At 39.3% G+C, this 13,185-nt stretch overlaps 1 protein-coding gene across 1 annotated transcript in view; it reads left to right on the top strand.

Annotated features, from left to right (window-relative positions):
• The window catches only part of LRP1B (LDL receptor related protein 1B), a 1,659,362-nt gene that overhangs the window by 787,762 nt on the left and 858,415 nt on the right, over positions 1–13,185 (top strand). The window contains exon 7 of the mRNA XM_069732880.1: positions 4,269–4,431. Within this exon, the coding sequence (XP_069588981.1) occupies positions 4,269–4,431 (163 nt within the window). The remainder of the gene's footprint in view (positions 1–4,268; positions 4,432–13,185) is intronic.

Here is a 13,185-nt window from a genome sequence, read left to right as displayed (position 1 = left end):
TTCATTTATTGTTTAAGGGTCAGGTCAGGAGCATAAAATAGATCAGTCAATTTCAATATTTTTTTTCTTTTATCCCCAACAATTTTTTTTTTATCAATGTGGCAAGGTGGCCCACAAATAACCCCCCAAAAATAAAATAATAACATTTTAATTAGTGTGATCCAAAATGATCATTGAACTAAATGAGATGTTTTTATTTTTTTCCTACAAATAGTGTAGCATTGAACAAATAGCAAGAGCCTAAAATTCCTGAGCCTACGAGCCTGAAAATGTGATTTGTGTTCTTCTCCTGTCCTTGAGTTTTTAGTGCCATTGTGCGAGTCATTGCTGCTTGTTTTTAACCTTCGATACAATAAAAAGTTTGTTTATGAAGATGTGATTGTCAACTATCATTTTGACTGTTTTTAAAATACCTGATGGCGTCTAACTTTTTAGGCATCTTCTCTATTCTATCATTTTATTGATTTTAAAAAAAGAAATTCAAAATGACTGATGGTTTGGGCTCCAGAGCTGCCTAGAATTAACATTATTAATGACTACGATAGGAAAACTAACCTTTCCATGTTGAATTACAGATGTGTTCAGCCTTACCTTGATGTGAATTTCATTTAAGGGCCCCTCATTACACAAATTCAATACCAGCCATTTTGATGAAGCAAAAAGTGCCAGATTGAGATTAAAAAATAGTAAAAAGAAAATGATTCTCGCTTCTCCGCACCTTCACCTTCTCTTTGCATTTCCCTAGCAGGTCCTCACATTTCCTGTCCAGTCTTCATTCTTCTTCACAGGTTCCATTCTGTATTCAGCACGCCCATCGCTGACTAGGTCTAGCATCTAGAGATGAGCAAATTGATTTGATGTAACATCAAATTTTACCCCAAATATTGGATTTGCCCAAATCTCAATTTTTGGGCATTTGCTCCAGGCGAATCTAGCAAAATGATGGCCATTTTGATAAATTTCTATGGATCAGGAAGAGATTAAAAAAGTGTTAACTCACCTTGTCGCTCAATTTTCCTGCATCTGAAAAGGCCCCAGAATATGATAAAATGCCTTTGATTTGCTTGAAATAAATTCAATGCAAAATGCTGATTTTTTTTTTCGGCTGATTTGCTCATCATCACTACTGAAGAAAGGTGAAGAACTACTGTGACTAAAGACCAAATTAGAACTGTGAAATGGGTGGTTGTCTAGAGATAGGCTGCTCAGCCTATCTTCATCACCAGAGGCTCTAGTGCAGTGTTCCCCAAGTCCGGTCCTCAAGAGCCACCAACAGGTCATGTTTTCAGGATTTCATTAGTATTGCACAGGTGATAATTGCATCACTTGGACAGGCAAGCATTTAATGACCTGTGCAATACTAAGGAAATCCTCAAAACATGACCTGTTGGTGGCCTTTGAGGACTGGAGTTGGGGAACACTGCTCTAGTGAATACCTGATAGACACATGATACCCCTCCAGGGTAAGTCTGTGGCGCAGTGGGTCAACACCCACCAGTGTTACAAACAATTTTTAAGAAGATTGATCTTGTGAAAGATTAGATAGGTCCAATAGTATCTTCTCCGCCATTATCTTGACAGTAGCAAGTGATCAGGTTGCAGGTCCTCCTCTTCGCCTTGTTCCTTCTATTCTTCCAACCATGATGTCCTTCTCCAATGATCACTCTCGAGAGATGTAGCTTGGTGAATAAGCTCTATGAATATATTTGCCATATATGCTTGGACTTTGTTCCACGAATGTAAAACAAAATGTAGGTTTTTACCAGTGGCTTATTTGTACTCCACCTTCTACATATTTACCATCTTCAGCTGACAATCTGACAAAGTCACCCCTACGGAAGAAAATTAAAACTTTTGCTGTTGGGATGACCCAAAAATTAGAATTCACATAAATGTGATTTGCTAATTTCTAGTAAAAAAAAAATGCCAAGAACTGGCAGCCGGTTATTAATTTTTGGTTATTTTTTTAATTAATGGAAATCTTTTTACTTGACTATGTAAGACTCGCCTCTAGAGTGGTATACCTGGCTCAAGACACCTAGAGCAATTTGTAAGCACCAGGAGCATTATTGTATCCCTCCATACACATTCTTTATTCATGTGACCACTAAGTAATGTAGAAATAGTAATTTTTCCATGCTGAATGACTCGAGACTCTTCAAACAGTCCTAATGAATCTCGTAGGATAAAATATGTTGGCATATATTACTGACATCCTCTTTAGATAATGGAACAGAAATCAAAGCTTTGTCACCGCTCTCGTAGAAAGTCATTTTACATTGAGACTTAAGGTAGAGTCGGCCCGCGCAGTAGGAGTTAGTATTATGATAAAAGGGTATAAAAGCTATACATTTATTACTCTGGGGAGGAACAATTAAGATTGGTAAAGCATAGCAGGACAGAATGGTCATCATGTCACATTACGCTCAATTTGACAGCACGCTCTTGATGTTTTTCATTAATAATAGCACATTATTCTTTTTTAGTTTTAGATCAACAGCAAAAGACCTTTTATTCTCTACAATAAAAAAATTACAAAAAAATTAAAAAAAAATCCCATTTTTGATTTATAATCGGAGCAGATTTATGAGACACGTTTAGTAGACGCTGTTAAGAAAAGATTGTAATCGCTGTGTATTGCCATAAATCTATTTTTATTGTTCGGTTCAGATGGCAGGCTTGAGGGACGCTATTATAATTTTATAATCATTTGGCAACAAGCTAGAAATTCACTTACATAGGAATTAGGAGCATAATGGTTGTCTTTGTTTGTGTTTGTGTTAGGCATGAATCCTGGCAGGGAAAAAAAATTACAATTTACATGTGTAAAACCTTTTTCAATGCAGATCTAAACTATGCACAAAAAACCCCATTACGAGCTGTAATCCAAAGGTCGGCAAGGATTCAATTTATGTGGAAATTCATTCTTTATCTGCCATTGATGCCAATCTCTACAATACAGTAAAATTATTTCTTTCAGTTGCAAAATATTGCAATAAATGCAGATAAACTATTAGCAAACTGTTAGGCATCTGATATGGTGAATGGAAGGGCTGGCAGCAACCGGACACCAAATATTGCAATAAAATTCGGCAAAATGTTGGCAAACTTTCAGGAATCTGATATGGTGAATGGAGTGGAAGACTTGGCAGTGCCCAGTCGCCAAAATATTGCAATAAATGAGAGCAAACTGTTAGAAAACTTTTAGGCATCGCCTGGTCTAGAAGAGCAAGGGCACCAAAATATTGCAATAAATGCAGTTAAACTATTAGCAAACTGTTGGGCATCTGATATGGTGAATGGAAGGGTTGGCAGCAACCAGACATCAAATATTGCAATAAAATTCGGCAAAATGTTGGCAAATTTTCAGGAATCTGATATGGTGAATGGAGTGGAAGACTTGGCAGTGCCCAGTCGCCAAAATATTGCAATAAATGAGAGCAAACTGTTAGAAAACTTTTAGGCATCGCCTGGTTTGGCAGAGCAAGGGCACCAAAATATTGCAATAAATGAGAGCAAACTGTTAGAAAACTTTTACGCATCGCCTGGTCTGGAAGAGCAAGGGCACCAAAATATTGCAAATAAATGAGAGCAAACTGTTAGAAAACTTTTAGGCATCGCCTGGTCTGGAAGAGCAAGGGCACCAAAATATTGCAAATAAATGCCGATAAATTATTAGCAAACTTATAGACATCTGATATGGTGAAAAGGAGTGGAAGAGTTTGCAGCACCCGGGCACCACGTTTTGCTAAACATGATAATTTTCTGGTATGTGTGTCTATTGGTAATGATACAAAGGATGAACATTTTACTCTTCCAAAAACCATAAAGTCAGAGATTTGTTCTTTTCTAATTAAAAGCTTAGAAAAAACCCTAATTTATATCTGATGCGATCATTATGAGAAAAAACAGAAGCCGAAACAAGTCTTGATTCAGAGACTCAAAACAGGTCTTTCAGGATAACCTACTAAAGGCCTCAGGGGGATAGAAAGTGTCCATGTGTATAATATTGGTCCTGAAACAGATAGAGAAACAGCCAATGAAGGAATGATCAACTGTCCTCGTACCTCGTCCCTTAGCAAATGCAGGTCATGGAGTGGTGGCTCTCTTCTTCACTTGCACAGGTCATTGAAAAATAACCAGCCCTAATAATAATGTGAAAAAATTGAAGGACTCTTTATGCGCCCATGTGGCAACATTTCGGTTACACAACAGAACTCGAGAACGAATATAGTTTCTTACTAATGTCATAAATTTTTTCTTGACAGATGTTGAGCAAATGGCCGTTGACTGGCTGACTGGCAACTTTTACTTTGTGGACCATGGCAACGATAAAATTTTTACTTGCATTCGTAACGGAACTGTGTGTATCACCTTGATAGATCTTGATCTTCACAACGCAAAAGCAATTGCACTGGATCCAATCGCAGGGTAGGAATTCTTTTCACTTGTCTTGTTTTTAAACAATGTAATTATATCTATTTTTTTTTATTAAACGGTTGTAAGTAAAGTTGTCTTTATTTAGAAGAATGTAATAACCGCAGGTATTGACAGGAAGGTTGTCTCGCACAATTGGAAGACTAACATAACGAACATTGATGAACTTAAAGGAGATACCCTACAAGAAGCTAGGATGTCCCACGACTGAGACCATATGAGATCAGCTGTAACCTTTGGGGTGACTGAGCAGGGAGGGTTGTGTTCCCTGTAGCTCCATTACTGAAGAATAAAGGCTGCACTCGGGAATATCCAGGTCCTGTACATTTAGAAAGGAACACAATATCTTTGGCACATCCACATGTGCTCCTTCTCCATGCAATACAACATTGTATACATTTGGTTGACATCTAGAGTAGGGTAAAAAATGTTATAATATTTAGTTAGGTTCTGTGAGTCTTTAGTTTTATAAAAAAATACTTATAAATATAATAAATTGAGACCCAATCATGTCATATTCTGTAACAAATCAAAGTATTTACCAAAATTTGGGGAATTTGATTTACATGATCCAGCAAGCAAGTGGCCAGTCAGTCACCATATTGCTGGATTATTTAGATGGCTGGAAAAGAAATAATAATGTAGTTGTCATCTTCCTCACTTGTGTTTATGCTGTCTCCACCATTGCGGCCCTGTTATGCAACGGCTGCAGCCCCTCGTAGACTCCTCTTTATGTGACAGCATGAGACCAATCACAAGGTCTCATATTGTGCTCAGTAACAGAATGGAGTGATGGAAGTACAGAGGACTGGGGAGCTGCATCAGAGGTGGTGGAAGAAGCGGTGAAAAAAAAAGTTGAGTATAATTTTTTCCCCTCTTTCCCTCTCACGGCAATTGGGATAGTTTCGATTAAGGCTGGATTTATTTGATTGGCTCAAATTTTTAAATTGTTACATAGTTATTAGTTACATAGTTATTAAGGTTGAAGGAAGACTTTAAGTCCATCTAGTTCAACGCATAGCCTAACCTAACATGCCCTAACATGTTGATCCAGGGGAAGGCAAAAAAAAACCCCATGTGGCAAAGAGTAACCTCCACATTGGGGAAAAAAAATTTCTTCCCGACTCCACATACGGCAATCAGACTAGTTCCCTGGATCAACACCCTATCGAGGAATCTAGTGTATATACCCTGAAACATTATACTTTTCCAGAAAGGTATCCAGTCCCCTCTTAAATTTAAGTAATGAATCACTCATTACAACATCATACGGCAGAGAGTTCCATAGTCTCACTGCTCTTACAGTAAAGAATCCACGTCTGTTATTATGCTTAAACCTTCTTTCCTCCATACGTAGAGGATGCCCCCTTGTCCCTGTCTCAGGTCTATGATTAAAAAGATCATCAGAAAGGTCTTTGTACTGTCCCCTCATATATTTATACATTAACATAAGATCACCCCTTAGTCTTCGTTTTTCCAAACTAAATAGTCCGGAGTGTAATAATCTATCTTGGTATTGAAGACCCCCCAGTCCTCTAATAACCTTGGTCGCTCTTCTCTGCACCCGCTCTAGTTCAGCTATGTCTTTCTTATACACCGGAGACCAGAACTGTGCGCAGTATTCTAAGTGTGGTCGAACTAGTGACTTGTATAGAGGTAAAACTATGTTCTTCTCATGAGCATCTATGCCTCTTTTAATGCATCCCATTATTTTATTTGCCTTTGTAGCAGCTGCCTGACACTGGGCACTAAATCTGAGTTTGTCATCCACCCATACACCCAGGTCTTTTTCATTGACAGTTTTGTCCAGAGTTTTAGAATTAAGCACATAGTTATACATCTTATTACTTCTACCCAAGTGCATGACTTTACATTTATCCCAATTAAAGCTCATTTGCCATTTATCAGCCCAAGCTTCTAGTTTACATAAATCATCCTGTAATATAAAATTGTCCCCCTGCAGAGTTTAGTGTCATCTGCAAATATTGAAATTCTACTCTGAATAGCCCCTACAAGGTCAATAATAAATATGTTAAAAAGAAGAGGGCCCAATACTGACCCCTGTGGTACCCCACTGCTAACCGCTACCCAGTCCGAGTGTGCTCCATTAATAACCACCCTTTGTTTCCTATCCCTGAACCAGCTCTCAACCCACTTACACATATTTTCCCCTATCCCCATTATTCTCATTTTATGTATCAACCTTTTGTGTGGCACCGTATCAAAAGCTTTTGAAAAGTCAATATACACTATGTCCACTGGGTTCCCTTGGTCCAATCCGGAACTTACCTCTTCATAGAAGCTGATCAGATTAGTCTGACAGGAACGGTCCCTAGTAAACCCGTGCTGATACTGGGTCATGAGGTTATTACTCTTCAGATACTCCAGTATAGCATCCCTTAGAGTATATCTATGGAGATTTGCTCATCTCTTATACAGACTCCAGATGCAAATGTGCCTATCTGACAATTAGAATTTAAATACATTATCAGATCAGCTGTAATTTACATCACAATCAGTTGGTGGCCCTATACAGAGACCGGGCTGGACTGGTCATTTGGCAATTCTGGCAAATGCCAGATGGGCTGGTCCAGTTGAGGGCTGCATTGTCAGCTTTGCTGTTAACAGTATCAGTGTCCTCAGGGTGCAGTTGAGTCGGAGATCTGAAGGGATGGAACAACATTGGCTTATGTTCTTTCAAATGCCATGTTCAAACTCCCAGTCTATCCCTGTAGAGAGACATATAGCATAGATGTCTCCTGACAGTATCGATTATCATCTTTTGCTTCAAAGATTAACCATTCACAAGACTCATCTTGGGACACAATGAGCTGCGAGGAAAAGTAAGGCTGGATTCACACTGCGTTAGTGTGACCCGTTTAACGGACTACGTTACACCGCGGCATAACGCGGTGCAACAGTCCGTTAACGCTGCCATTACTTTCAATGGCGGACGCATCGCTAGCGCACGCCCACAATGGCCATGCGCTAGCGATGTGCCATCATTGAGTGACGGACCCGAGACGCGGGCTGCAGCGTTTTCGGGTCCGTCACTGCTAGCGCACTGCTAGCGCAGATGGAGCTAGCAGATGGTCCATCTGCGCTAGTGCAGTGCAAACGTCGGCACTTGCGCTAGTGCAGTCCGTTTAATGGATGTGTTGAAAGGACTGCACAACGCAAGTGTGAACTTAGCCTAAGAAAGAAAACATCTATATGTGGCATATCCAAGAATGATGACTATATTGTACAGCTGAAGAGCCCAGGAGGAAATAATAGCCATTTTACAGTAAACATATTCAGGCGTCTAAACAATGTAACCTTTAAAAACACAAATGTTTAATTAGCGCCAAAATAATTGCCAGATATTTCCTGACTTTGTCAGTCACAAGGCTCATGTAACATTTTGCAAACAGTGACACTAAGTAAAAGCCTTTTTTTTTTTCAAAAATGTAAAAATATTTATGGAAGAAACAGCTTGTCATCCATATGTGGACTTTTGTCAGTCTTTACTTAGTCTGATTGATATTAAAATGCATCATCGCAATGGGTTTAACGCTGACAAGAACAGCTTGGAAGAACAACTCTGCACAGAAACTTCTATCTGTAATCCTTGAATGGAGCCATATTGCCGAAAGTAACAGATGGCCGCCTTGATGCTCTACGACTGCAATCATTTTTCAAAGCCTACCAGTTAAGAGAATTTCCCCAGTCTCTGTTGTTACGCTTTTATGGGATTATTTAGGTAGCGTAAATAGAAACTTCATAAAATATAATAATCAAGCAAAATGGCTCCAAGCTGTGTACATTAGGAGGTTTTGATAAACCTGATGAAACTGGTGTACTTACTTTGAAAAGAAAATCAGAATAACTATAAAAGCCTGATCTTAAAATGAGCACTTTATGATTCTAGCTTTAAGTACATTTTAAGACCAAGAGTGAAAACTTATCTTAAGATCAAGAGGGACATTTTTTTTTTTTAGAAAGAATCACAAAGTCTTTCTGTCATGGATTTTCTAAGTAAGTACATCAGTCTCATTCGACATAATATCTATTTAATTTGTTTGTTTTTTCAAATAAGCAAATATAAAAGTTTTTGAACTGAGTTTAGAATCAGATCCTTTTAGCCATTATGTTAAGTTGTTGTAATCTCAAAATTTATAAGTAAATATATCGGTCCTGAAAAATCTCCTCTTTTAAATTGTTTCTAATGAGATAAGACTTACTTAGCGTGAACCTCTCAGCAGGATTTTTCTAAGTAAACTATAGGCATTGTCATGTTGGCGCTGTTAGGGTATGAGCACACGTCAGGAATCTTTCCAGAAATTTCCTGACAAAAAACGGACTTTTCCCGCAGGAAATCCACAAGCGTTTTTCTCGCATTTTACTTGTGGTTTTTGCGTGTTTTTTGTGCGGATTTTTCACGTTTTGTTTCTGGAGCTTCCCAATGCATTAAATAGTGGGAAATCTGCAATAATTCCGCAAAATTAATGAACATGTTGCGTTTTTTCCACGATGCGTTTTTATCGCAGAAAAAAACGCAACATGTGCACAAAAATTGCGGAATGCATTAAAAATGATGGGATGCTTAATGTATGCGTTTTTAAAGTGTTTTTGCTGCAGAAAACCGCCAAAAATAGTGTGAAAAATCCGGAACGTGTGCACATAGTCTGAAACTGATTAAAAGAGTACCTGAGGTGAAGAAATCTGTCTTGTGGTTCTTGTGCAATCAGTGTTAGAAGTTTCCAGTTAAAGATGTGCTCATGCTTCGGGGTGGTCTGTGGCCAGGTCTTTCTTTTGTTTCTCTTGCTTAGATCAAGAAGATAAAACTCTGTCTACACTCTCGCTCCGGAGCTTGGGCATATCATTAACTGAAACACTGATTACACAAGAATCACAAGACGGATTTCTTCACCCCTGGGGTATCATTTTAATCAGTTTAACACTGCCAATCTGAAAATACCTGTAGTTTACTTAGCGAAATGCTGCTGACAGGTTCACTTTAATCTGTTTCTGTAATACTTTATGTCTCCGATAATGGTTGCCAACCATTGATGGAGGTCCTAACTATGTTCATGGGGTTGTGAGTGATCAAATTTTGACATACCTGAATGACACCTATTTGGTGACTGCAATCTCCAATATTGTACCAGAAAGTATCATGAATAGTGTTGAGCGATACCGTCCGATACTTGAAAGTATCGGTATCGGATAGTATCGGCCGATACCCGAAAAATATCGGATATCGCCGATACCGATATCCGATACCAATACAAGTCAATGGGACATCAAGTATCGGAAGGTATTCTCATGGTTCCCAGGGTCTGAAGGAGAGGAAACTCTCCTTCAGGCCCTGGGATCCATAGGGATGTGTAAAATAAAGAATTAAAATAAAAAATATTGATATATTTACCTCTCCGGCGGCCCCTGAACTCAGCGCGGGTAACCAGCAGGCTTCTTTGTTCAAAATCAGCGCTTTTAGGACCTGAGAATCACGTCCCGGCTTCTGATTGGTCGCGGGCCCCCCATGTGACCGCCACGCGACCAATCACAAGCCGCTACGTCTTTGAAAGTCATTAACGCGCTCATTTTTAAAAATGAGCGCGTTAATAGCTTGCGGTGACGTCGCGGCTTGTGATTGGTCGCGGCCACGCGACCAATCACAAGCCGCTACGTCTTTGAAAGCCATTAACGCGCTCATTTTTCAAAAATGAGCGCGCTAATAGCTTGCGGTGACGTCGCGGCTTGTGATTGGTCGCGTGGCGGTCACATGGGCGGCCCGCGACCAATCAGAACCCGGGACGTGATTCTCAGGTCCTAAAAGCGCTGATTTTGAACAACGAAGCCTGCCGGTTACCCGCGCTGAGTCCAGGGGCCGCCGGAAAGGTAAATATATCAATATTTTTTATTTTAATTCTTTATTTTACACATCTCTATGTATCCGATACCGATACCCGATACCACAAAAGTATCGGATCTCGGTATCGGAATTCCGATACCGCAAGTATCGGCCGATACCCGATACTTGCGGTATCGGAATGCTCAACACTAATCATGAAGGATCAAATGCTACCTACAATAGGAAGTTCAAGAAATCCCTCTGTAGAATAATGAAATCTGCAAACATCAAAACTGAATTAAATACTAAAGTTGAACACTTCGGATAAGCTAGTTACTCCAAACAAAGCTGATCACTGGGCATCCAGTTGAACACGTATGGAGACATAAGATGGTACTAACTTTTGAGTCATTTTCTCTCTCCATGGTCCTCTGAATCCATCTGGGGACATGGCAAAATAATTTTTTGTGAGAAAAGTGTAAATCATGGACTGATTTTGAAATTCACATATTTGTCTGCTCCTCTACACTTATATGTCTTCCATACATTTATGTATAATAATAGAAACATGATAAAACAGCTGAAAAGCCGCTATAAGATCTTATCCTCCACAAAGTTTACACGTTTCTTGATGCTTAGTTTCAACTTTTCTCCAAAGTTTTACATTTTATCTACTGTTGTTTGAGGAGAAAGAAACTTTTTCTTTGATGACTTCGAGGCACAACGCTTTTATGAGGCAATCAAGGTTGCAGCTTTTTATAACCAGATGATGGAATTGTTAACTTATGCATATTCCAAGCAGAACAAAGATTTAAGAATTGATTCCTCACAGTCTGGGGATTTCATTTGTCCAACCATGTTATGATAAACATTCATTTCTTTTTAACTTCTTGTCTAAAGTCTCATGATTGAAAGATTTTTGATTTGCTATGATCTTACAGAGCTCAAAGGCACGGGCTTCGTAAACAGCATTGATACTAAATTCATTAGTTTTTAACATTGATACTAAATTCATTAGTTTTTAAGTAGGAAACAGTTTAATTCTTTTTCCATATCTGAAATGTAGGATTAAAGAGATTCTCCCAGGTATCCTGGTTATGACTTATCTATAGTCCCATCTCCAGCCGTCCCATCGACAATAAGCGAAGCAGTGGTACGAATGTGTAACCAACCCTGCATTGTTAGCATTCTTAATGCGACATTTCAGGGCAAAATCTCAGGATCTGTAGGGGTCCCTATGGTCGGACCATCCCCAGAGGTCAGCAAATGATCACCTATTTTTGGATAAGAAATATCTTGACTAGCTGCTTAGATCCTTATAACAAAAAATGTATTAATCTTAAGATCTATGAGGAATCCGTAGTTTAATTTTTCTTTAGGACAAGCCCCTACGTATTTATCACATTACAGCTGCAAAATTCTTGAAAATTAGTAAACTGGCAGTTGCCCACTGTCTTTGAGGATTTAAGTAAAATCCTGGCACTCACGTACTGATGGATTAGGCATTTAATACAATCTACAGAAATAATGCATTTGTATTTGTAATGTATTTGTATTTGTAATGCATACAACTGTTGATGAAAGCTGGGATGGACTGAAACGCTTTCTTTCTAATTATTGAACTAAAGCTTAGTCCATCAATGCGTGAGTGTCGGGAATTTATTAAAATCCACATTTGAGTCTCTCCAATAGCACCACCTCGATTTACTGTGTGCCGATCCAACTTTTGGATTTTATATTTTTCCCACTGTGTATGGTCTGCTTGGTTTTGGCATTGTTTGATGGTTTGGCGAACATGTTCTATGGTTTATCAAGTAGAATATGCAGTACAGAAAATGCCCCCTATAACGCTCACATAAGAGACTAAATATAACTGAAGCAAGGCCTTGTCATGAAGAACAGCTCTTCCACAAGTATTCCACAGCTTCGCATTTTTGTGTTTTACTGTGTCTACAATTTTTATGATAGTCATTAATGATGGACTAGACAGATGCAAGAAGTGTCCTTAATCCAGCTGTTTTTCCAATTCAGAAAAAAAATCAATATGGAGGCACACCTGTTGTGAGTTCCGTTCTGGAGCTCCCTCCTGTGGTTGCTAATGGTATGTTTGCGAGTTCTGCCCTTGGGCTCCCTCTGGTGGTTTCGAGTGGAACTGCTGCTCCGTTAGGTGGCTGTAGCAGCTGCCTTCACTAATCGCCTTGCCTGGGTTTGTTATTTAAATCTGCTCTGGGCTTTAGTCCATGCCTGCTGTCAATGTTCTTGGTTGGATTTGATTCTTCCCTTGGATTTCTCATATGGCCAGTCCTTGTCTGCAAAAGATAAGTTTTGCTAGTTTGTTTGTCCATTTGTTTGGACTCTATTGCTTTGCATTTTGTCTCTTTGTCCAGCTTGTCACTATGTCTTATTTAGGCTAGCTGGAAGCTCTGGGAAAGCAGATTTGCCCCTCCACACCGTGAGTCGGTGTGGAGTTCATTTTTGTAAACTCTGCGTGGATTTTGTAGTTTTTAATACTGACCGAACAGTTTCCTTTGCTCTCTGTCTATCTAGTTTAGTATTGGCCTCCCCTTTGCTGAATTCTAGTTTCATTTCTGTGTTCGTCATTTCCCTCTCCTTTCACAGTCAATATTTGTGGGGGGCTGTCTTTCCTTTTGGGGGTTTCTCTGAGGCAAGATAGCTTTCTATTTCCTTCTTTAGGGGTAGTTATATCTGAGGCTGTGACGAGGTGTCTAGGGAGTGTCAGGAACATCCCACGGCTATTTCTAGTTGTGTTGTTAGGATTAGGGACTGCGGTCAGTAGAGATACTACCTTCTCAGAGCTGTTCCATGTTGCGTTTTAGCCACCAGGTCATTTCAGTGTGGCCTCTTAACCACCAGGTCATAACAGTACAGCAGGCAAAGAATGAATTGAATGC

Source organism: Ranitomeya imitator, chromosome 7 (genome assembly GCF_032444005.1).
Source record: "Ranitomeya imitator isolate aRanImi1 chromosome 7, aRanImi1.pri, whole genome shotgun sequence".
Classification (NCBI taxonomy): Eukaryota; Metazoa; Chordata; class Amphibia; order Anura; family Dendrobatidae; genus Ranitomeya; species Ranitomeya imitator.
Note: the sequence above shows the minus strand (reverse complement) of the source record. Positions and strands in the feature narration are given on the sequence as shown.